The sequence below is a fragment of the Dufourea novaeangliae genome, unplaced genomic scaffold (genome assembly GCF_001272555.1).
Source record: "Dufourea novaeangliae isolate 0120121106 unplaced genomic scaffold, ASM127255v1 scaffold124, whole genome shotgun sequence".
Classification (NCBI taxonomy): Eukaryota; Metazoa; Arthropoda; class Insecta; order Hymenoptera; family Halictidae; genus Dufourea; species Dufourea novaeangliae.
In genome coordinates this window covers 4,572,419-4,598,887 of record NW_015374010.1, presented here as the reverse complement: position 1 = coordinate 4,598,887, position 26,469 = coordinate 4,572,419, and the positions used below count along the sequence as shown (strand labels likewise).

Genomic DNA, 26,469 nt, shown 5'->3' with positions numbered 1-26,469 from the left:
AATGTTACATGCCTCACAAAAAGCATTGATACTTCTTGGTGCCTCTAATGTTATAACCTTTAAGAAATGTCGTAATGCAGTAGGGAGGGGTCTAATTAAGTTCAGAGTGTTTGAAATACAGTTTCACGATGGTCTGAGAATTTTGGGCAGTTCCATAACAAATAGTTAAAATATTGGTATAGGTAGGAACACGTGCATTGTGGGTAGCAACGAATTTGAATTTTTCAATTGATAACGAGTATTACACTACCGTTTCTGGAACGTTAACGAAAACTGTCATTTGGAAGTTTATCGAAACTCAGAGACGAGTCGTCTGTAGCTAAGGGTTAAAGCAAACGGTGATCGTTTTCGTTCTCACCTGGAAAACCGACTTCCCCTTTTGGTCCCTTGTCTCCTTGACTGTGAATGTCGCGTTCGGAGGCATCTCCGGGTTGTCCTTTCGCGCCTTTCTCACCCTCCGCACCCTTGGATCCTGGGGTACCCGGGTATCCTGGATCTCCCGTCAGATACTCGATCGGTATCGGTGCTTCATCACCTTTCTCACCAGGAACACCGTCCATACCTGAGAAACCGTCCCGACCAGGAAATCCTGCAGGCCCGTAATCACCCTGAAAGCACGTAATCGTCAGGTTGCAAGAATCGCTCCACTCTAGACTAATTGATTGTTCCCGTTTCTTTGTTTCCACTGATTTATAGGAGCACGATATACAGGGTGACTCAGCTAACTTGATCACCTCGAAGAATGATTTAATGGTACACATTATGAAAATTTTGAGGCGCGAAACTTAAATAGCATCATGGGGTACATCTTATAAGGTACGTGTTTTTTTGTGGGTGGAGGCATTTGAGAGATTTCAAGGTCATCTTGATTTTTTTTAATGGAATTTGTATCAAAAAATGAAAAAACTTTAACACAGATCTAATAACTATAAAATTGAGCCATAAATATCTTCCAATGTAGGCATTCAAGAATTAATAAATAATAATTGAGATTATTATAATAAAGATATAAATTTAGAACAGGAAAACGGAAGTTATTTATGATTCAATCTAATAATTAGATGTTACAAATTCAGCCACTCCCGTCGGTTTAAGGTACACGCGTACGTCAGTATAAAGTCATTGCTTATTAAATAAAAAATAAATATATTAACTTGATCTCTCGTGTTTCATTAACTCTCCACGAACCTCGTTATTTTTACTGCTTTCATTATCCCCCTTGGACCTTTTAAGTCCAGACCTATTTTTCGTTATCTTATAATCTTCCAAAAGTTTAACAAAATTCAGGAATAATTCCCAGGGCCTTTATTACACGATTCAATAATTTTTTAAATTAAATGTTAAAAGATAAATTTTTTAATAACAATCCCTTCGTCTTGGAGATATTTCAGCGCGAAATTCCGTTTGTATCATACAAACCCCAGGGGCTCGCGTGGGGTTAGTAGGTATGCCTTAAAAGTTTGAAGTTAATCAGACAAGTAGTTTTCGTTTTATAAGACTTTAAGGCAATCACTACGAAACAATGAATTCGTTTAAATTAATAATTACCGCCTGTAACATAAATTTATCAGTGCATGACTAACGGATTCCGGGGTTGGAAATATGTACCTTTTCTCCTTTAGGTCCTGGTGGACCGGTATCACCAGAGAGACCAACTTCTCCTTTCGGTCCTCGTAGCCCTTCCACGCCAGGGAAACCTTTGTCACCAACGTCGCCGACTTCACCGATTAATTTTTCACGAGGCAGTTTGATTTTTCCCCTTTCTCCTTTGGGCCCTTGGGCGCCAGCGATTCCTGGCCTTCCGCTATCACCTTCCAATCCTCTTGGTCCTTCATTACCAGGCTTCCCGTAACCTCCCTTCAGTCCACGAGCTCCAGTCTGTCCAGGGAACCCAGGTGATCCAGGATAACCGTTCAGACCGCCGTCACCACGCTCACCCTTTTCACCAGGTCGACCTACGTAAATGATAATACAGTAAAACCAACAATCTCGAATTAATTGGAAGACACGAGTGTAAAAATAATATTATAAACTATTTAAATATTTTAAATTTCTTTTTGAACGTTTAGAACAAAAAGAACGACTACAGAATCTTTCGGAAATTTTGTTCGATCTGTGAACATGCTCGAAGACTTTTTCTGATCTCTGTTTAATCTTGAATGTTGTATATAGAGATATCAATCTTGACATTAATATTTTACCTAAATAACAGCGATTGTTCCATTCTATTACTTTCGATATTGGCGAGAACATTTTTTACTTTCATACGTGAATAATACCTACGTGAGACGTTTAGTTTGTTTAAGCGAATACTTCTTGCAGGGGATAGTATTGAGAACTGACAGCTTTAATAGACCATATAAGCTACAGATTCATGTTGATTTATCAGTAATATACGGTATAAATAATAGAAGTGGTAATAAAAAGACGTAGTAATATATATAAAATAAATAAAGCACGATGATAAATATTGTTACAATATCGCAGTTATTACGTTCAGAATCTACAAACAAAATTTTATTACTTTTTACTAAAGGTTTTATTCCGTTGTATTATACACGATCGTTTGCGGAACAAATGCATAAAACCCGCAGTCTAGTCACCACCATTAGTCGCGCTAGTAAATTGATATTGTCTTGACTGTGGCAAATGGAGCGAAACTATAGGATAATGTAACCTATTATCCCACAGATCTTCAAAGAAACATTCAGGGTACCGTATATCATTGTGAAACATTTTGATAAATTTTTGTTTCCTTTAAATAAAATACCAAATTTTTCTCTCAATTTCTATCTAATTTTTGTCATTCTACAAACTTAATCATGCATTTTATACATGTCCGTTACTAAGTATTAACTTCTAAAATGAAATTTCTATTGGTTAGGCATCGTCGACTGTAAATAAATTATAAATGTTTTTTTCTCTTATTCCATTATACATATTCAATATTAATTATGTTGTTCATTCGGTAATGAACAAAGTTAAGAAAACAAATTCATTAAGCTTCATTGTTATACATTCGTTTGAACGACAAATACTTCGTTGCAGCGGTACAGAGACGAAAATCACAATTGACCGTTTTTTTCATGTACTGGATTTCCGTTTTTCCGTGTTTGAACGACGGTTTGAAAAGCCTTTGTTTCATGATTGCACGATTGAACGTACCTGGTGCACAAACGCCGCAGTCGTCGCCCTTTAGGCCCCTTGTGCCTATGGCACCTGGACTACCTGGCCATCCGTCCGGACCCGGAAGTCCTGGCAATCCTGGTAATCCACGCTCGCCTGGAGGACCGCGAATTCGGATACCTTTGCCCGGAAAACCTTTCAGACCTATTTAATCAAGATAACGAATTGTCACCATTATCACTAAATTTCAACGAAAACTTAACAATGACGGTTATAATTGGATTGCGGTAATATAATTGTAGAACAAACATTAACAAAGCTTCTTTATTTATTTTTCACTAAGATTCTGGTTTCTTTGTAAAACAATACGTGGAAATATGAATTTTCATAAAAGTCCGCAACCTAACCATAATAAATATGTTGTTTAAATTAAGATGTAAAAAATGAAGATAAGAAAACGTAGATGAACTTGATAATACTAATTGGTTTTGTATATGGTATTGTTGCGTTAGCGTAAAACGCAATTAATGAAACTATTTGAATATATATAGTAGTGATCGAATTTGTGTTAATGGGGCTTAAGGGATTGAAAACGTATCAAATTGTATTTATAAGAAGTTACCCAATGAACGCAATAAAAAAAAACAACAAACATTAAATTTTACATAACAAACACGAACAATACTACATCTTTATCCCCTTTCATTTCAACGTAAAATTCTTAATATTGTGCCATTCAGAGTAATTCTAAGACTTTGTAATTTATTAAGCTTAGCAGATTGAAAACAATCGTTACCAGGAAGACCGTGGTCGCCACGATCCCCAGGTGTTCCCAGGAGACCAGGTATTCCGGGCTTTCCGTCGAAACCTGGTGGACCAACGATCGTTATACCGGGGAAACCTTTTAGCCCGGCTTCTCCAGGCAGACCAGGTAAACCGGACGGTCCTTGGTTGCCCATCGGTCCAGGAAGACCTAGAAAACCGGAAAATTGATACATTTTTCACGACGATTTCGATGCATTGTCGACGATTCGTATTGATACTGTTTAATACATGCCATCGGATCCTGGCTCTCCTTTCACGGAAGATCCTTTCGGTCCCGAGAATCCAGGAATACCTGCGGGTCCGGGTGGACCAGGTGGCCCGATGTAACCTACTTTGCCAGGTAAACCGGGCGTTCCTGAGTGTCCCGGTAATCCGGGTGGACCTAGACGAAGGAAGCAATTGTTAGATCTCCTGTGTTTACGTTATTTCATCCTCAGACACCACACTGATGCTAATTTGTACCGGCGAAACATTGTTTCACCTGTAACATTCTACAGTAATGTCTCAGTGCGACGTACTCGAGTCCACATCGGAGCATTCGTGGCAAGGCGGAAAGGTTTTCAGGCCCTTAAAGATTTTTTAAAAAACGCTATGGTAATGCCTTAATTCTTTGAGGCATATAATTATAAAGTAAATAAAAACCCTAGTTGCACAGAATTTTGTATGACTATGAGTAACTTCAACTTTTCGAGGTGGGTTAAAATATATCCCACCATGCATAAAAAACTAAGCAAAAGGTGGGACAGTTTTTAATCCACCTAACCCAAAAGAGTTAAAGACGTATTAAGAAATCACTGATTAGTGATTTTGGTCAGTATGGTTTACTATGGTCAAAAGAAATTTGTACATACGTTCATAATCTAACGAAGAATAAAATACGGTTTATTCTTTTTTATTAATCGAGAACGAACCTAAATCTCCTTGAATTCCGATGTTCCCCTCAATTATTTCGTCGAGTTCCGGTATGTATTTTCCGGGTTCTCCGGCAGCTCCTTGTTTACCAGGGGCTCCTTGATTACCTGGTTCTCCAAGCTCTCCCTGAATTTTAAATATGATTACTTCAACGGTAGGGCTTACTTCCACCCTTTCGTTTTATTATAATTTACATTCAATGTGACTACATAGATGTATGAATAAAGATACTTGTGAGATCTTTACTGAAAGAACTTCTTTTACGTTACTAACATAATATTTACATAATATTTACTATGTACCTATCTATATAAAACGAATCGTTGTATATTTGTGAACACTGTATGAGGGTGACAATGCAAAGTTGATGAATGAGTAGTAGAAAATTTTTTAAATCAGAATGCAACGAGGAATTTCGAAGCGTATAAATACGCGACAAAGCGTGGACGAATGGACTGTAAACGAAGCAATTTTTTAAATGAAGTTCGACACAAATATTATCACACAATACGTGAAAAAATATTCGTACACAAAGTGACACAAGAAAAATTAAAGTCGACTGATTCAGATTCTGTAGCGTATAAGGGTTCTAAAATTGTGTACAAGTAAAATTTCTACACCAATTTTAATGTTTCTTTTTTTATTACGACCATAAGCAAAGTAAAATATATTATGTGTTATTGTACTTACATCAGGTCCCGTTGGTCCAGGAGTTCCAGCGTAACCGGGAGCACCTTTGTCTCCCTTATTTCCAGGAGGACCTGACGGGCCCTCTACGCCCTGTTTACCTCTAGCCCCGTCGTCACCTTGCTCTCCCTTCATACCCTTAATACCCAGGAAACCGGCCCGACCCTGCATGAACATTTGAAGAGCATTGTGAGTAAAACTTCCATTTCCGCTGAGCAGAAATAGGGACATTTTATACTCTATATTAAATGAACTATTATTAAGTTAAATGTTTTGCAAAATACTTTTATTTAAATTTAATTATAAAGGGACGTTTAAATGTTATATCTAATAAGTTTTCTTGCCGATTTTTGCATAAATAAATAATAAAAATCAATTTCTGCGATAGCAGAACTTTTACATGATTAGAAAGAGGGACATTGACCTTACTGTTTAATAGTTTCAATTATATTATGCGAATATTACTCACCTGGAATCCTTTATCACCCCATTCTCCCTTTCGTCCGCGATCTCCGAGATCGCCGTGCCTTCCCTTGTCACCTTTGACGCCCTTTATCGGAGTGGACTCGGTTTTCTTCTTGTATGCACCGCTACTTGGCGGCCCAGGCTCACCCCTGTCTCCCTGTTCACCTGGTGAGCCTTTCGTTCCGTATACCGTTTCACCGGCCTCACCTTGCATACCCGGCAAGCCAGGGGCGCCAGGGTAACCCTAGGAGACGATTATTTTCACACATTCACGTAGGATCAGGATGGATTTTTCATTCCATCATTCCTATTATTCTGTCTATTATCAGCTCTACTGTACTAAATTTACATCCTAGACTTTTTATTTTATTATTATCGACAGAAAATATTCCATTGATCGTGATAGATTTTGTGTCAATTATGATTAACAAGAATAAATCGGAAGATAATATTATGAATATGGATGCAGAAAGTATACTCTAATGATAGGAATAAGACGAACGACATTTTGCTTGGAAACATGTTTCTCGTGATAATTATGCCACCGATTATTGTTTTAAATGTTTTCTGTGTGCATTTTCTAGGGAGTTTATATTATACTATCGTTAAACTAAAATTGAATAAAATCGAGTAATTTAATAAACAAAGGTGCAAAACGATATAGAATTAATCACAAAGTGCTCATTTATAATCCGCAGATTTTATAAAGTACAACGAAATAGAAAATTCATATAGCTTTAATGAAAGACGTACCTTTAGCTCTTTTTAGTCTACTATAACCTTCAATAGTGGATTATATTATTTTTCTCTATTCTGTAAAATACGAATTTTTAAATATAATTGTAACATAACATATTTCTCTTAATATCGTCTTGCGTCCTCAATATTCTGGTAAGTTTTTATGACGCAGACATAAGTTCCCAAGAAACTACACACTGTAACTGGTTTCAGAATGAAACCACACCAAGACACGCCAGTCGGGCTATTCAGCTCTGACATCTCATCCGAAAGGGGATCAAAATTCTATCCAATTTCTCATGTTTTCGAGGACTAAGTGAAAGGATGTACAGATGTGTTCGGTTGGTTTCGCGAATGGCCGAACCGCAGGGGAACACAGAGGTTTCGTGTTCCCTGGAAGTTGCCAATCGTTCGGTGGAATCTTCTCCCGGGAGAAGACGACAGTGCCTCGTGGTTATCAGTGACAGTCGTGTCAGCGGATAGCGGAGCCGGACGATTCGGATTTCAGCAGATGCCCCCCTGTTTCTTATTTAGCGATTACCACGTGACACATCTACTTCGACCGTCTCATCTCATATAGTTTATTACTCCTGACGCTTCAGGATAATTTTGGCATTCCTTTTTACTAATGTTCTTTCCGCCTGATACTATTTTTTATTTATGAAAAAAAAAATTGACCCGCCGCCGATTACAGCCGCCATATTGGTGATATCAGGCGTGACTAGTGGGGTTCGAAAATTGCTGTTGTAACGACAATTAAATAATTTAATCATTTATGCAATACGCATTTTTTTTTGTTTTTGGAACATTGAAATTAATGCTATGTATTATAATTTCGTTTTATATGGGTAGTGTTAATATTTAAGGAAATTTTAGTTGGAGTACTCAAATTTGTACTACTGTCAAATTATAATTTCCTTTCCATGTAGGAAATATCCACGTTTAAGGGAATTCTACTTCGAGCACCAAGTTTGTGCTTACTATTGAAAACAAATATTTATACGTTGAATTGGATAGAGGCCATTGGCGTAACTAGAATTTTTTTCTGGGGGGGTTGGGGGCAGCCCCCCTGACTTTCGTCCTCATTAGGCATCTGTACGTAATTTATACCACGTGTGTGGGTTGCACAAAATAAAGTTACACATTTTACAATAATTATTTACAAACTTGTTTAACACTAAAACCAAAAATAGGAGGATATGAATATAATTCTTAAAAAGAAAAGAAATTTGAGGTTTATTAAAATCAAGATTATATTATGTGCAGATACCTATAATTAAAATCTATCATATATAAGCTTCGATTTGCTGTTTTTTCTTCTGCAAAAATATTTTTCACATTCTCGAGCGCTAGTTCCCTCAATTGCATATGATCGTTCTATTGATGTTGCAGGATTATTAGTTAAGTAGAATGTAAAAGTTAAACAGCTTAAGTCTAATACAATTTTACTTAATACTTTAACGTAATGAGGGTAGTATTGTATTTTTTGTACTTGGTTGCTTTGCTTATTGCATTTCGGCCCAAGTATTTATTTTCTGTAACATAAGATTTTACCAACTGACGAATGTTTTTATTAACCAACACCCGTATAACACGGTGGTTAGGTTCCAAAAAATTGCGAATTCATGTTATACACGAAACTAAGAATTCGGACATACAGAAAACAAGGTTAGGCTCCAAAAACTAACGAAACTACACTATTCTACAGAATTCTCTGACCGTGGTAGTGCGAAATTGTGTTATTCGAGAGCTTCCCCAATTCTCTAACTGTGTTACAGCGAAACCGTGTCAGAACGAAACCGTGTTATGGGAATGTCGTGTTATACGGAGGTTGCTTGTATTTCCTCTTTGGATTATTACTCTGCTATAAATTACAGTTAGAAGATTATAAATTTCACCGTTTAGAAATTTAATGTTTTCTTCATATAATCATACGGAGCCTAATTCAAATTGAAATGTCATGTTAAATATACTATGGATCCAAGTCCTACATCCAGGTAATGGTGTTTCAGCGTTTGCTGGGTCGATCAATATTACTGTGCTAAAATAAGGGATGAAACATTCGCTTCAACCTAATAGCATTCGTCTAAAATTGTCACCAAATAGTCAAAGCGACACAGATTGTTGGAGTATCAAAAATATCACTTCCTGTCATCTGGAGTAAAATGCATAATACCACTTAAAGGTCTAGTATTAACTATAAATATTTACAAACAAAGTACCTATTGAAATACAATCCTCATTCCAGATCACATAGATCCCAGGAGAACAGCAGGGTTAACAAAGAACCAGACAGTAAGATGTTTTGAATTTAGACTACATTACCAGTTTATTAAAAGTAAATTGTGGATTATTTTTTGATTCACCTAGATAATAAAAAAAAAAAAATGGCAAGAATCGGTACAACGATCTCGACGAACAAGTTTCCAAGCAAAGGCAAGCGTCCTCTCTGTCCCATCATTATCACCAGCGTACTTCGCCAGAGTATTCGGCGCTCGAAGCCGATTTTTATCGTCGGCCCTGGGTACAATGGTGGGTTACACGATCGTGACGCCGTGATTTTTACGGAGACCGTGTAAGAGGATTCCACCGCGAGCCGGCTTATCGCGCGATATCACGGTCCGGGGATTCTTTTAAATCTCCCCTGTCCCCTCTTCGTGTTCGCCTACGTTCTGGTGTGCCCGTTAAATATTACCGGGGGAATAACTTCGCCGACCAGACGATATTTCATGCGAGGGCAGGTGGCGTTTCGCCAAAAGGAACGAGACAGGTATACATATATACAGGGTGTCCCAAAACAGCTACGACTCCTGGAAATGAGGGGTTCCTGTGATGATTTGAAACAACTTTTTCCTTAGCAAAAATATTATCCGAGGCTTTGTTAACGAGATGTTAATGAAAAACCAGGACCAATCAGAGTATGAGTCTGCCGGCCGAGCTTCCGCGGTCGCTTCGGCTACGCGTTGCGATTGGTCGTCAACGCTACAGCGGGAAATCGGCCGGCAGACTCACGGTCTGATTGGTCGGGGTTTTTGCTAAGGAAAAAGTTGTTTCAAACCGAAGGAAAGAGTCCATATTCAATTCTGTATTTTCTAACTTGTTAAAATATTTACAACATTACTTGTTACTATCGCCACAAAAGGCATGTATTTTGAATAAAGCAAAATATTTTTCCACAAAAGTTGCCTATGTTCTGTTACTTTTAAAAAAGTTCGGTCACTTCTGGGACGGGACCTTGTATTCGGGCTGACAGTAAGTAGAAACAGAATGCAACGAACAGACGCGTCAGCCACGTCCTATTCAATTGCACAAGTATTAAGCAAATTTTCAAATTCAATTATCTCGAAAACGAAGCATTATACGAAAAAATTTTATTCCACATTTTCGACTTATATTTGCATGTAGAATGGACCTCCTGACCGGTTGTACCCTCCGTCCCGCCCCACCCTGTATACACGAGACCAGACCCGCCGTCTCTCTTTATCGCGCCCTTTTCCCATCTCGCTCTTCGTTCCTCGTTCCTCCGCGTGCACGACCTAAACCCGTGGCGCGAGAGGTCCACGAACCTCCTCCGGGTTGGCCCGATCGGTCGTTACGGTACCCGCGGCAAGATACCAACGAATAAAGCAGCAGTTTCCATCTACTCACTATGTCGCCCGTCTCTCCTGGATAGCCCATCTCGCCGGAGATCCCGTACGGTCCTGGATAGCCCTGACGACAAAATTCAAGCGATTCAGCATTAGAACGGATTTAATCAATCCGGGACTAACCAACGAGAAATTCGTTGCAGTCCCTTGAGGAAAAGCATTTCCCTTGTGGCACTGCTAATCGATGCCTGTTAGATCGATGAGTATGAAATAGTGATTATTAGCAGGTAATTTATACAGGGTCCCGTTAATAACGTAAAAACGTATACTACGAGATTTCTTATTAAAAAATAACAAAAGTATGTAGAATAAAATTTTGCCATTCTCGGCTTAGTTCACGAGAAAATCGAATTTGAACATTAATCTGAACCGCGTGTATTAGGCATGATGGTAAGTAGAAACGGGATGCAATGACCAGACGCGCTAGCCAAATCCGGTTCAATTGTACGCGTATCCAGCAGATATTCAAAGTCGATTTTCTCGAAAATTAAGCTGAGAATGATCAAATTTTATTTTATATTGTTTTCTTATTTTTTTCGTAAGGAATCATGTAGTGCCAGTTTTTACATATTATTCGGCCAGACCCTGTATTTGGTTCGACTTTCTGGGAATTTTATGGAGGAAATTGAAAAGATAAGTTCTTAGATTGAGGTTTGTACAATTTCACCATTCGATATCAAGGGACTACATTTCAGACGTGAAATACAGTATGGGTTTAGGAGACTCCTGAACTTCTAGGTTATTTATTTATAAATACAGGAAACGCCAAAATTTGTGGTACGAATAAGGTCAGAGTAGTACGATTCAAAATGCGACAAAAATTAAGAATAGTAAAATCCCGGTAGAGGCTTCGTCTTCGAGAAAATCGAATTCGAAAATTAATCTGAAACGCGTGCATTCAACATGGTAGTAAGTAGAAATGGAATATAATGAACAGACGCGCGAGTCAGTCCTATTCAATTTCACGCGTATTCAGTAGATTTTCAAATTCAATTATTTCGAAAACGAAACGTCAAACGCAATTTCATTACTGTTGATTTTCTTCTTATTTTGAGTCGTACTATTTCACTGACCACTTTTATACTACGAATCTTGGCCCACCCTGTATACAAGACTGTTGTGAAATCTTTTTACTGATTCATTTCAGTTATACTGTATATGTGTGTCCTGAATAATGTATTAATTTCTTGCATTTAACTTAAATTGATGGCAGTACAGATCGGAGGAGAAGAAGAAAAATAGAATCAGCGAAGTTTCTGAGATTTTACCCCGGAACTAGAGGGTTGAATTTATTTCTAGAAAACTATTCATTCTAGTCTTTTTGTTGAAGAATATTCTGTACCGAAGTCGGGAATAAAGCTTCATGGAGTTTACCTTTGAGTTTGGCTTAAGATTTTCATCGTTTGTTTCAATTTATTATAAATGCTTTTAAGCACTTTTATTGGAAAAACATATATGTAGAGTCTCGTGAAAAGAACAAATGAATCTTAACATGCAAGTGGTGACTACTGTTGATAATTTTTTACTGATAATTATGTAACGAAATATTCCAATCAATAAAAGCAATATTTCGTGTGCAACGAACTAATATTTACCATTAAACAAAGTACAGTTGAACCTCGATTATCGGAAACGCCGATCACCCGAAATACCCAATTATCGAAGGAGAGAACGAGTCACGAATGTTTTAGAAAAGAATTGATTTTAGAAGTTGTATTTCCATATTAGGCGAGGCACGGGAAAGCATACCATTGATTACTCTTAAACGAACCTGAAGTAAATTATGCAACACTTTAATTAGGGATAGAATGTACTGCATTGGAAAACTAGGATTACGAGGATCTTTTAGAATGATTAGAAATGTGTACAGATAATTTGGGATACAAAATTATAAACGAAGATAATGTTGTTTCCTTTAATTTTGTTAAAGAAAATACTGATATACCTGGTCATTCACGAGAGTCTTCGTAGACCTCATAAAAAGGTCATTTCGATTAATATAAACAGTAATTTCGTGTAATATCATGTTTATTTCGTAACATATGAGGTGACATTATTTTATCACAATATCTATTAGTCTATAGAAATATTTTAACAAATAAGAAAAAACGAATATCACACAAGTGACCTTTATGTGGTGAATTATGAAGACTCTCATGAGCGAATGTATACAATAAAGAAATAGTGGGATTATGTATTATCCTTTTGAATTACGAAGCTGAAAATGCGTTAGGGGTTGTTTAAATATTCATTTGTATCATTGTACGATCTCCCATGTAATAAATATCCATCTTATGAAACCGTTTTATTTCCAAATTTTCTGGGCCAGTTGTTTAAGAAACTGTTCATCATGATAAATTGTTTCGACAATCGGCGTTCTACCGTACTCTATTCAAATGCAGCAATTCTTGTTAACGCTATCGATACGTGACAATTATTACAAAATTATTAGATATTTACGTTGATTTCAAATGCTTCGGACTATGTTCTAAAAACGAAGACGAAAATGTTCGATATCCCGCTATCAATGTCACGAAGTATAAAAAATGACAGAAGCCACATCAAGTTCCAACAAAAGTTTCCAATTTCCAGTTCAAACTCTTGAAAAACCGGGCCCCCTTAACGTCGTTCGGGCGGACGAAGAAATTTCACCGTAGTCACCGCACACGTTCCACTGATATTCCCGTCACGTTCCGTACCTACTACCATCGGGGCGAAACACTGTTTTCCCTTCATAGCCACGTGTCCGACAGTTTCCGTTCGAGCGGCTTCTCTCTCGGCATTCATCCACGGCGACACGATTCGGTCCGCCCGATTTATCCGCAGAGGGACCGCGATCCCTCACGTAAGGAACAACAATTTTCCACTTGTACACCGGAGAAACACCTCACAGCTACGCGTACAACAAGGAGACAGGAGGTGGACGGTTCACGGGGCGATTCAAATTCCGGGAACCCGATCGAATCACGATTGAACGCACAGATATAGACGAATTCTAATCACGGGCACTGATTTGCACGCTTACTGAATTCGCAATGAACCCGTTTGAAATTGTGCGGTGGACTGGCACCCGTTAAAAGTTAATACATTGTGGATACAATAGAAGTCGGTTTCAAATTCATATTTTTATATACAGGGTGAACCACGAATTGTGATCAGTAGAGATTACTCTGTTATTAGCAGTCCGATCGAAAATGTTTTTATCCGGTATAACATGGTTTCAAGAGAGCTTTAACGTGATTGTAGCAAACTTTTTATCAACTTTTTTTTTTCATGATTTTTTAAGGTCACCTTCAATTTTTTGCAAATACACCTATAATTTTTTGACGCCTATCTGTTAGAGGATTTCAAGACTAATTCGGTAAGTCTCATAACATAACATGTGTTAGTCGTAAAAAAATTGTAGGTGTATTTGCAAAAAATCGAAGGTGAAAAATCATGAAAAAAAGAGTTGACAAAAAATTTGCTATAATCACGTTAAAACTCTCTTGGAACCATGCTATATCTGATAAAAACATTTTGTAACATTTTATATACTGATCACGATTCGTGGTTCACCTTGTATAGTGTGCTTCATTTCTCTGGAGAATCATATAAAATTGTGGAGGAAAGGATTAATCTGTTGGGTATCGATCTAATTTGAAATTTTCCACACGGATGCGATTTAATTAGTTTCTGCGTGTTCAAACATTAACTTATTACACTCTGGCTCTGGGGTCCAGGTATACATTCGACGATCTATGACTTAAAAAACGAAATGAAGCGTGTCTAGCTACGTACGGCCTTTTCCACTGTGGCAGTCAATGTGTTAATATTTTCGAGGGTCAGGTTTCTAATTAGTACTTTCTTTAATGGTATAATGGCGGAAAGTACTTAATGATATGATTTAATCCGAAGAAATGTTTTTTTTGTTACCTCGGGTCCGTCGACACCTGGTGTACCACGGATACCCTTGACGCCGATGGAGTTGATACCACCGTCACCGGGTTCACCAGTTGTGCATTCCTGGTGCACCGGCACGTCCGTCGGTACCGTTGCACCCGTCCAGACCGTCCGGTCCCGTCACACCGGGTATTCCAGGGTTGCCCTGCAGGCGAGGACTTAATTATTCTCGGTCCATTTTTCAATATTTTCTGAACCTTTTTTCCTCAGGGCTATATTATTGGGAGAATTGCGCGAGTCTTTGATGGTAGAACGTGGAATGTAAAGGCACTTGTGTGCTGGTTAAATAGGAATGATAAATTAACCCTTAACCCTTTCATTCCCACTGTTGCCATATGACTACGTATTTTAAATTAGGAAATAAAATATTAGTATCATGAATTTTTTCATATCTGTGAGTACATGATAGTTTCATAGTTAGTTAAATTGACATTATTTGACTTGTGACTTTTTCCTTAAGGGGAGATCGATATGTCTGTATATACAGTGACTCATAAATTTGTTTATAGAAGGCTGACACATTTATTTGATCGAATTACGTACCAGATAGCGAATTTTATTACAATAACATTAAGGGAAATTTATCATAAAAATATGATAAAAGTAAGGATAATGAGGATACAGTTATTACATAAATAGAAGTTGCATGAAAATTTGTGCACTTAATCGTTGGTTTCAAAACATATGAACGAATATGCGAGTCATTGTATAAACGTATTATTTTTAAATCATTTTTCTTTTCAGTGTGTAATAGACATAATTCATTAGAGGTAGAATTAAATTTCTGTGAGGTATAGTTTGCGAAACATTTTAGATCCAATGTAATTTCATGGTTTTCAAAATTCTGACGGCGTACAACGTCGAAACTCAAAAACTGAAATGACGCTTGAATTTCAACAGTTGAAACTCGCGGAACAAAGTTTCATTGGAATAGAGATTTGTACGAACCGAGAGTCCTGGAGCTCCGGGAAATCCTTGTATGCCTTGATCACCCTGGAAAGGAAACAGAGATTAGATGCATGGAATACGTAATTGTTTACATATTCTTGACACATTCATAATTATTGATTTAATATAAAAATTGATGAGCAGTGGGAGACCACTTTACGATTACTCTTATTTTAATCATATTCTGAAATTGTTGACAGTTATAAGTAAACATGAAAATTTTATGCAAATTTTCAACTTCATAAATTATTTTATACATCAGCTTCGAAGAAAAATTCGTTTCACCACTCAGGTTTCTAGCGTTTAGTAACCGTCGTTAAAATGCCTAAAAAAATGATGATTTTATAGTAAGAACGTTTATTTACTAGATAATTTATGTTCCTGCAACTATTGTTAGTTTAAGAGCACTCTACTTTTTATCAGTAGACTCCAGATCGTTCTGTAAATTTGGATTCTTATAATAAATTTAATAATAAATAAACGTTTATGCAAACATAGCAATTTTTTTACTCCATTAAGGATTCTTTTACATTCGCATTAAGCTGCATTAAACGGTTATTAACTATATTGAATTTTCAATAATTTCAAATATAACCATGGAACTACAGATATTTAAACAGATACCAGTTTTCACGTACTGTTTCACAAAAGTAAAATCAAGGAAAAATTCCCTTCATGAAGCAAGAAATTTGTTAATTTAAAAGCAAAATAAAAGTTTAACTAATCCTGATTCACTACGTTCAGCTGATAGAATTTTAACCCTCGTACATTATTCAACAAACTATTGCATTACCATTCCTTGAGGCAAATTAAGCCTGAATGAAAATCCATTTGAATATATTTGCCTATTTTAATATCGCAAAATCTGAAGAAGCAGCGTAAAAAAATATATTGAAATTAATTTACGAAATTTCAATAATAAAAGATATAATTAAAATCAAGCATTAACTTCGGGTCAAATTGAAGAGAGTTAAGTAACAATGTGTTCTATCACACATAAATTCCGCAGTGTACTCATCATTAACAGCTTCTCCGAAGATAGGCTCGGTCATTTGTAAAAATAACTGTATGTTGCATGGTTACGTGACCGCCGCCTACTGCATTTGTTTAAATATGGTCCATCGCAAGAACGATTATCACATCGCACACCCTCGATTCGCTGGAAGGCCATCTAATCAGCATTGCAATAGTAATCAACATTCGAACGCTTCCTGATATCGGGGCTGCTGGTAAAATCGCGGAAAACCGGCCATCAGCTGGACGCGATTTCGTTCTGCATAAAACAAAGTGCGTCGTTAGCAATTGCCTATTGCACTCAATTGCCGCTCGGCAAAGAGTGCAATATAATTGTAACGGCTCGCGTCACGACCACAAACGCGACTCGTACCAGTTTTTCGAGACCACAAAATTGCATTTTGCGTACCTACGCCATTTACGACCGTGTAATTAGATGCCTCCGACAGAATATGTTAACAATACCAAAACACCCTCTAGCACTTTGTACATCGATATGTTTACTGTCAAAGCGTGAAATTTAGTATTTTCAGTAACCTCAATACCATACGTTACCGATCAGAAGTATTTGTCTATTGACGTTTGATTCGATTCGCTGAAAATTGTGACAAAGAACGATAAAGCAAAGAAACTTTATAATTGTTTATTGAAATGTCCCAAAACATCCCCGTACAGGTGACATACGGAATACACCGCCCGTGTTCTTAACCCCTTGCCTCATAACATCGAGTCAGACTTGTGATAACGATTTTAAACTGAATTTCGTAAACCTGTATATTATTCGTTTTCTCTGAGTCGACGTGAAATACGGTTCCGCTGGTGTATTAATATTTAAGGTTTCATATAAGCGAAATAAGTAAAAGAAATCGTATGGCAAGTTATAAAGAGTTAATAACTGATTAATAAATAAGATAATAAACTTCGTACAAAAATCACATCGAAAATTGCAGTCTGAACGACAACAGCCACAGTCCCCTAACCCCATTAAAGCCTTTAAGGCGGTATTCACTGCCTGTGACGTCTTCCTGGAAGATTGTGGGGGGTGCAAATAGCAGCTCGTTACGCAGACTGCCTCTCCGCCAGACGAGGGAACGTAAATGTCGCGTGAAAAGCCGCGAAAAACCCCCTCGACGCCTGTCGTAAACCCTGTTTATCCCGAGTCCTTCCTCCCCCATTGATGGAAATTAACGCAAACATCGGGGCTGCTTTTTCTTCGCGTGAAGAAACTTCCGGTTTCGGAACGAGGGAAGGTTTTGTTTACGGAGATCCGACATCTTCTCGACACACGTGGAACCGAAGAGGACACACCGTTTACGGTGCGGTTAATTAACCACGGGCTTGCGTCTTAATTATGCTGGTAATATTCGAGGGAACGAAGTAACCGCCGGAATTGCAGGTATGCAAATTACTTAGCGCGAATCCAGTCGTCGAGTGGACTACTTTCTACCCGACTTCTTTTTCCTTTCTTTTTTCCTGTTCGGGTTATTTTTTCGCCTTGTTTTCGTTTCTCATCGGGGAATAATACTTTGGTCACTGTGCTTCGTCATATACGGCATTTTATATACAGTAATTATTTTTATGGCGGAGGATTGTTTTTCCTCGTATTTGTCGCATTTTGGATGCAAATGTTTGCGTTGTTTACGGAACGTGTGTGTGTGTGTGTGTGTGTGTTGTGAAATGGAGAAACTTGCGTATTTCTTGGGATTTCGTGAGCTTCTAGGAAGATGTGTGTCCTAAAGTGTTGTCGAGAGACTGTGTCGAAGGACAGTTTCTGCTATGTTTGAGCTCCCTTATCAACCCTTAGAATGTTCCATGACATTTTTCAGTATTGCCGACGATTTATGTAAACAAATTGTAAATTGCAAATAAGAGAATAGAAAACAGAACAATTTCGGTTTTCCAAAATAGTTATGTTTATGATTAAACGAAATAATAATTCTATATTAATTAATATTTCTTCTAATTTCTATGATACAATAGTAAATAACAAAAAATACTTCAAATTAATTTCTCGTTAGAATTTGGATTTTCGGGAGAATATTAGACTTGTGTAACTAATAAAAATTTCGAATATGTAATGCATTGCGAACATTTTTTAATTGAATTTAAAAAATGTTTAAACTCAGGACGACCAAAGTTTAACTAATAAAAAATATACGTAAAAACTAGTAGAATTTTCATTGTATTTTTCATGTTCGTAAATTATTCGAAATATTGACTCTTGCATTCATTCTATTACTCGTTTCTGAAATCGTGCGAAAACTACAATATATTAAAAGTTTCTGTAGTCTCGTGAAATCTTAAATTGTAGTGGAAAATTCTTAGCCTCGTGAGATCATCTTCCGTCACGCTGTACGCACTTATCTCGACCGCGATTACGCACACGAATCTCAGCTTTAAAACACGCTTAAAAAAGGAGCAGCTTTATCAGTTAACCTGTTGCACAACTTCCAAGAAACGTGCCCGATCGAGAACATTATGCCACAAGTATCGAAAATAATTGCGTGTTACTCTGTCGCGTAATGCCGCGAAACTTCATTGTAGAATAACATTTTGAAATATCTTATCCCGAATACACAAATATACATATTGTTTTCTTAATTATTACGGAAGCTTATGCAAATTCAAAATTTCTGGCCTTAACAATTACCCATAAAACTTCCACTTGAAATAAATATAAGAAAACTAGTCCAAATTTTATTTCTATGCACTGCTTCTGTCAATTGACGTCAACTAACACTAAGTAATTCTTCTTCAGAATCTTTATTTTTTCAGGTTTAGAGTCGCATCGTACACACAAAAAAAAAAAATAAATACTTTAATATTATGCGTTGATACCGGTCACTTTACGCGAAACAACCGGATTCCCTCCAATTTCACGTGCATTTAAATTAGATTTCATTCATTACGAAGGTGGGAAAGATAGTGGAATAATTCATGCGACACCCAAAATTACACAACGATAAGGGTTGTAAATTTCGAAAAAAAAACCCTATTTCGACCAGTAACAACGCGTGGCAGGAACGGAATCGTTCTCGGAACGCATACACTCGCGGAAATTTATAAACGGGAGTTAACGAGCCTGTATTTCAAACTTTAATTATATCCGTCAGCCGAATTGATGAACTACGCGCGATTCTACGCGCGCGTGGAAATTCCGTGGGTTAGCGCGGGGTGCCAGCCGCGTGTTCAGCGAAACGGTTAATCGCTCCTTATTTACAATCGTTAAAGTGAAAAATTACAAAGCGGCCTACCGATTCCCCCTGGGGATTATTTACGCCTCGGCGACGATTTATCTTAGTTATTTATCTTAATTGCCCGCGGTCGAAACGGTCCTACGACGAAATTATCGGCGAAGGAAAGTGACCGATCCCGTAACTCTGCGACGAGGATCGAGGCCGAAACTGCCGAAAGCAGCATAATCGGGTCAGATACGATGCATTCGACAGCCACCATAACGAATATACAGGGTGTTCCAGTTTTTTCCATAAAACTTTACCAACATTGTTTATAAGCAAAATTATGTAACTCACGTTAAACCAGCCCGCCTCAAACGATCAATTTTTATGTTTTGCGTAAGGTAAGCTTGAATGTGATTATACGTACAGAAACATGTGTTAATGGACAAATTTTTTTTTAAAATATAAGTCAATTTTTTCTCAAATATATAGATTTGTACTTAACTAAAGGGTACAAAGATTGGCAATCAGTTGATTACGTAGACGAACGGAGGAGTAGACATAAGGGGAATCAACGTGAACGATTATTGTCCTTGATAAATTCATAGAACCGCAAACCATTTGTAATTGAACGATATTTCAGCGGCCTTTACGAGAGCTGTGCAACGCTTTACTAATTATGACTGGGCAAACGGGCGGCAAGCGCTGAAATATTAGCGTCCACGGTATTGAGCCGAATATCCACGTCGAGCGGACGATTTTGGCGCGTTATTGGCAGCACTGCGTTCGCCGAATGTTTAATTAACAGGATCACATGGATTACCGAGCGTTAAAGACACGAGAACGTAATTCGATCGACTCGATTTTTTATCGTCGAAAATAAACTAGAATTTTTTTGCTCTTTTCTGTTTCAAACAAATCAGAGATCCACGATAGTTGAAAGTAACTTTAAGTACCCGAGAGAAATGCAACCGCGCAGAAATTCAAATAGGTAACTAAAGTTCTTCAAAAGTTCAAACTTAAGGGTTGAAACTACCCTTCGGAGTACTATTTTCCTTCTGCTATCTTAAATGCTGCTGTAAATATAGGAAGACATTCTAAAGAAATTTCTTCGTTACGTTTAAGTTTTAAGCGTGTGCTGATAAGAAAGTTAACAAAAAAGGGCCTAGCGATAATGAAATAATTTAATAATTAATAATATTTGTAGTAGTAAATAAATAACATTAAAATAAAAGTAAATTTACACATATTATTCCACTTGAGCTCCCATATCATCCTTTAAAATATTGAAATATATACCTCAGATACCTTATGTACAGCGCTCATAATAATTAACCCTTTTAGGTTCAGTGAATTTTAGGGAGCACATGCTAAAAGCTCAGATGATTATTATAACAATTTACTTTCAACACGCGTGCATTTAATTTAGGAAGAAAAAAATTAATATTTATGCAAATATATTACACATGATAGTTCTATATTTCTGTGCATATTTTCATTTGTAAATAATTACATTGTAGCGACATTGAGCAATAAAAGACGACAAAGAAAGTCGTTATAGTAAGCACTACAATAGGGATAATAGATAGATCGTTACCTTGATTCTAAAAGGGTTAGTAAGTAAACAAACATCGTTGATGAACTGCACAAAACTAACTATTTTACGTATTCTTTACTTGACTTTGTTTTACGAATCGTAAAGCTGTAACATTTGTCCCGCCTCGTAAAAGTGTCGGACGAGCAGGAAACAAGAGGCCGGAAGTTTCTTCACCTTTAGAAAACGTGAATTTACAAGGAACTGATACCGGGTACCGGTAAGTAGGAGCTACTGATGTCTACCATGTATGGTCACATTCGATACAAATTGACACGCTGCCTTTTAAAGGTCCGCGCTGATTGGGTGGTTTGGTGTGAATTCGAGGAACGGACTGAATCTACGATGACGATGCATAAATCGTGACCCTAGATGGAATCCACCGAATGCGGGATGTGGAAACTCGTAGTCTCTGTATGGAACTGACGAATAATGTTGACAAAAGAATTAAAAATCAATTTAATGTACATGGTTCGTCACAAAAGTCTTCGGAAGAATATTATTTTGAACAATTAATAAAAAGTTACTATTATTTAACAAACAACTAAATTTTCAATTTAATTTTTAGAAATTTTTTGAGCAAACTGTGTACCGAGACTCACAAAAGTAGTCAAATTATGGTATCGTCATAATTATAGTTTCGAGTATCCTAATCTACAAACAATAAGGTATATTGAAATAATGTTTTCTTAATACACAATCTCTTTACAGAATTAATGCGGAAAAATTTTATTTATCTAAAGAGCAAAGAATGCCACAAACTTTTGAACGGCACTGTACATGTTACAGAAGATATATGCATATCATTCATTGATTGAGATTATTCATATCAGAAACTGTATACAAAGTACTCACATCCGTCTATTCCTTCTACACTGTTGTGTTTACGGAGTATGTATATGTAAACACTTACAACGATTGCCTTACATTTTATAGCTCTCGGTAGCGTATTTCAAAAATATTGATACTGACCTGTTTCTTTTAGTTTGATACATGAATCTGCTGTGTCGAATATTTTAGAATCATGAGAATTAGTTATTTTCGTAATCTCTATCATTTATAAATAAATATTTGTGTAATGTATTAACCTTCGAATACCAGTAGTCTGTAAATATTTTCGCGACTGTACCTGGAAACATTCTATCATCCCCTTCCACAACCAACACTACTTTTACCCCATAATCATCCAGACTTTATTATTATAAAATGTCAAAAGAAAAATAGAATTTTGACAGACGAAAATTACCTCGTTAAGAGAACTTATCATTTAAACAGATTTTTTAAATAGCAATTTCATCAAACACTCGATCAAGTTCATCGTCGAAACTAATTGCTTCCTTTTTCTTGTTTACAAATGAAACGTTAGCAGACGTTAAGGAAGGAAGGCAGGCAGAGCGTATCGGAATATGAGATCACTCGACATCCGGTTCCACGTTGCTGGCTGCATAGAATGATCTGTCAATGGGAAGTGCGTTATCGCGATACGCGTGGTGTGCCATCCTCTCCTTTTTCATTATTCTCCCCGTTTTCAGTGTGTTCCACGCGTGCATTTAATAGACGACCTAATTTCGAGGGAACGCGGATTATCCGAAGACTTTGATTGAACGATCGAATCCATCGATTCGATCGGAAAATTAAGTGCGTGCACGTGAAACAGAAAACTTGTGAAATAGAAAAGAAAAAGGAAATTAAAACTGTAACCAGTGTTATCTGCATAAGCGTGTCTTTTCCTTAATATAGGTAAATATTTAATATCTAGATGTATCGAGGAGTGATTTGTTATTTTCGCAATGAGTTGGAAATGTACTTTGAATTTGGTACGTTTTCTCGCCCTTGAGCTTGAAAAAAATCGCATACGGTATTGGAGAATAATGACGAAAAATTAAGAGAGCATATGTTTTCTATTTTCATTGAAGATTTTATATTTTGAATTACTTTTATTGTATATTTGGAATCGAACAGTGAATTACTAATTGGGATTTTTCATAATTTATGGTTTATAATGAAATAATAGAATAAAGGATATTCTGTTCGATAATAAACGCATGATTAACTAAGTACAATGCGTAGGTATAATTTTCAATACGCTACGGACTTTATGAATTTATATAATACACCAATGTGTGAAATACAATAAAATATTTAATAATTAACATTTATTAATATGAATGTTAATAAATATCATTTGTAATTCACATTACTTTCTTTTAATTTACTTATGTATAGTTTTTCATTTACTTTCCACCTGATCAAATCCTCAAATGAACAAATAACTATTCGTTTAATGTCTCCTTTACTTGTCTCTGTAAAATAGTTCGAAACTCTGATTCTGTCAATTCGTTTAAAAATCCATTTTCAATAACACTCATTATTGTTCTCTAACATCGTACGTGATTTTTAGAATGCACAAGAGTAAGGTGAAAAAATACTGATTAATAAATATTACTTTCATTACTATATCAGTACCAAAAAACTACTCCCTTAGACCTCACTGTATTTGAACATAAATAGAAAATGATTGTCCTATTTCGTGGACAGTTCGATCGAGTTCGATGTTCACGGAAAATTTTTCGCGGCAAAACAGTTGAAACAAATTGCGAGGTATTTAGATTAAAGTGATGTGCAGACGATTGTGGAACGGAAACGTCTCTCACCCCCGCAATTCGCGATACGGGAGGTCGAGCGAACGCGTAGGACTTCGCTGCGTGTATCCGTTCTATGCCCAGTTATCAACTTTCGATGTCCCTTATCGCCCCTTTCCCCCCCACCGTGAAATGTACCGGCAAATCAACAATTGGTCGAATCGGAATTGAAAAAGATTACTCCGATTTTCGATAAATTCCGCAGCAAGAACGTTACGCCTGTATTCTTCTCGAACCCTTTTGTTATCGGCGAACTTTATGCGCAACAGGTATCGCGTGTTGTCATTTGTACCGTTAATTGGTCGATTTTCCCGTTGCATTCATAGAGTATTTTGGAACTCCACACGCGAATCAATAAATTCTGCAGTGAAATACAATAAGTTTCCGTTTGTACTTTAAATGGCATATTGGGTTGACCAAAAATTTTGTGATACAAAAATTTGTTGATTTCAATGGTTTTTTACGCTTGGTTTCGATACTTGGAGAATTTGTGCAATTTCACGTGTTGTATAACGAGGATTATTGTTGATTGAACGTTTCATTCGGTCGTCATGGATCTATTGTAAAAACTCTGCAACAAAATTTTGTGGAAGTTTAATTTAAGCTGTGTTCTTAACATCCTTCATTAACTTGATTCGGCTAAGTTATTTAGGTGTATTAATAAGTAATTCACCATTTCTTTTTAATAAGCTGGTAATACAGTTTAAATTTGAAATATCTTTCGACCCCTTCATTAGTCACCGTTTTACAAAGTTTCAAAAGAAATGAAAATCTTTTTAAACTTTATCGAACTCTTAATTGTACTGAATTCTAGACAGCCCCTCCTGATATAAATGCACAAAACCCGTAGCCTATAGTTCATTAAGACCTCAATCCAATTACATCTTTTAAGTTCAGTATCCTCAAGACATAGATTGACTTTTATGTTCTGTCGCGTTCTGTTAAATGCCATAACTAGACCGCGAAAGTTTATGTAAATTCAAATTTAAAAAACTAATGTATGTAGGTTAAAAGTGACGATTAAGATAGACTCTGATTCACTGTGGTAACAATACATAAATACTATTATTAACTATTGTTACTATTTATTAAATAGTATTAAAGTGTATTGAAACTTATTACTTAATAATAACGATTGATAATTGATCTTCTCGTAAATTCAAAGAAATAGAAAATATATATTGTGGTTTTTCTAGAGAAAATCAATAATTTTTCAATGGATCGATCAGTTTAATAGTATTCTAAATACTCATTCATCAAAAACACATTCTTCGATTTCTGTTGCAAAATTGTACTCTTAGATGAAGGGACGTTTCTTGAAACCGTCGATGATCACCTCCTCAATTACTAAAATTACTTCAAAATCGTATAGTCTTATTCTCAGATGTATTCAAAAAGCGCGACAGATCTTTTGTACCATTCTAATAGAATTTCGTGTAATCGGGAGCAGGGTGGTCCAAAGTGCGAATGTCACGAGGGGTTAATGGCACGTAAGTTCTGTATCTGAGGAGGACAGCCGCGCGTGGCGGAGAGGCGTATCGGTGGTGAAACGGAGATTTCTTTATCGGGCGCTTAGATACCCTACTTCGCCGAAGCGAAACAAAACCGGGATTCCACGTGTTCCTCCCGGCCTCGTCAACTTTGACGTCTCTGTTCACGGCGTGGGTGTGCCTCCTATATTTTTCTTTTTCCTTTTCGCGTGTCTTACCGCTTCTCCCTTTTAACCGCGGCCTTTGATCAGTTTGACAAGTTACACGCGGTCAACTTCGAAGGAAGATTGTAGGAAATAGCCAAATTTAGGATTCCATCCAAAAGTCACATAGGGGATGATTCTGTAAATCTTGAAGAATCATTGAAGCTTAATTATTTATCCGAAATACGATGGGAAGTTTTGAAATACAGTAGAACCTCGATTACTTGGACCGTTTATTCGAACGAATTCTGCGTTTGGTGTTGTATCTAAATACTTAAATGGGAAAAATTAATTTTTTTTCAATTTTTTAGAAAAAATTGCAAAGTTCGTCGAATCGAAGGAAAACAAGCGACGTCATCGCCCATAGCAGACATGCGTAGAAGATACTACCAAACGGATTGAAACCCAAGTTCGCATACTTCGATCTTGATTTTTAGTTTCACGTGATCGTTAAGGTGTAGGTAGCAAGTACCCATTTATAAAATTTCAAAATTAAACCAGCACTTGGTATATTATAAGCAGGGAGAACTAAGAGTTTCGGAAAAGTATGAAAGTAACATTATCTACGTTTATCTAGCCTGTCAGAATAGGGGTATTCCGATTGGTGAAAAATGAAGGGTTAAAATGAAACTCCGTACAAAAGATCAAACATTTTACAATAACCTAACGAAACGTTCTACATTACGGACGAGCCGCGAGGCAACCAATCCCAGGGCGGAACCGCGACAGGAAAGGTCCGCGTTTCTAGCGGTAATTCGTGCCAATCCTGATAACGAGACAACGACGTTGGACGACTTCATCGGGCCAGTTCGCCCGCCATAGCCCCGTCTCGCACGTGGGTATCCCGCGTAATACGTAATATCTGGGTAATCGTTACGTAGATAGGGATCAATGCCAAACCGCGAGGAACGCGAGATGCTGTAATTTATCATTAACGCCCACGCCCCGGTGCCGGGCCGAATGGTTAACCCAAAGCAGAGAGAATTGTGCCATTCCCACTACTCCCTGGCCGTGTAATTTCGAAGCGAGGCCTCTGCCCCGTACGTTCCCTCTCTCT

The 26,469-nt window shown here is 37.0% G+C and overlaps 1 protein-coding gene across 1 annotated transcript in view; it reads right to left on the bottom strand.

Moving 5' to 3' along the window:
• Positions 1-26,469, bottom strand: part of LOC107188483 (collagen alpha-5(IV) chain-like) — an 85,162-nt gene that overhangs the window by 13,813 nt on the left and 44,880 nt on the right. The window contains 12 exon segments of the mRNA XM_015576775.1: positions 359-608; positions 1,609-1,955; positions 3,166-3,330; positions 3,923-4,099; positions 4,184-4,333; positions 4,863-4,989; positions 5,554-5,715; positions 6,020-6,259; positions 10,402-10,464; positions 14,316-14,397; positions 14,399-14,487; positions 15,291-15,335. Coding sequence (XP_015432261.1) covers positions 359-608; positions 1,609-1,955; positions 3,166-3,330; positions 3,923-4,099; positions 4,184-4,333; positions 4,863-4,989; positions 5,554-5,715; positions 6,020-6,259; positions 10,402-10,464; positions 14,316-14,397; positions 14,399-14,487; positions 15,291-15,335 — 1,897 coding nt within the window.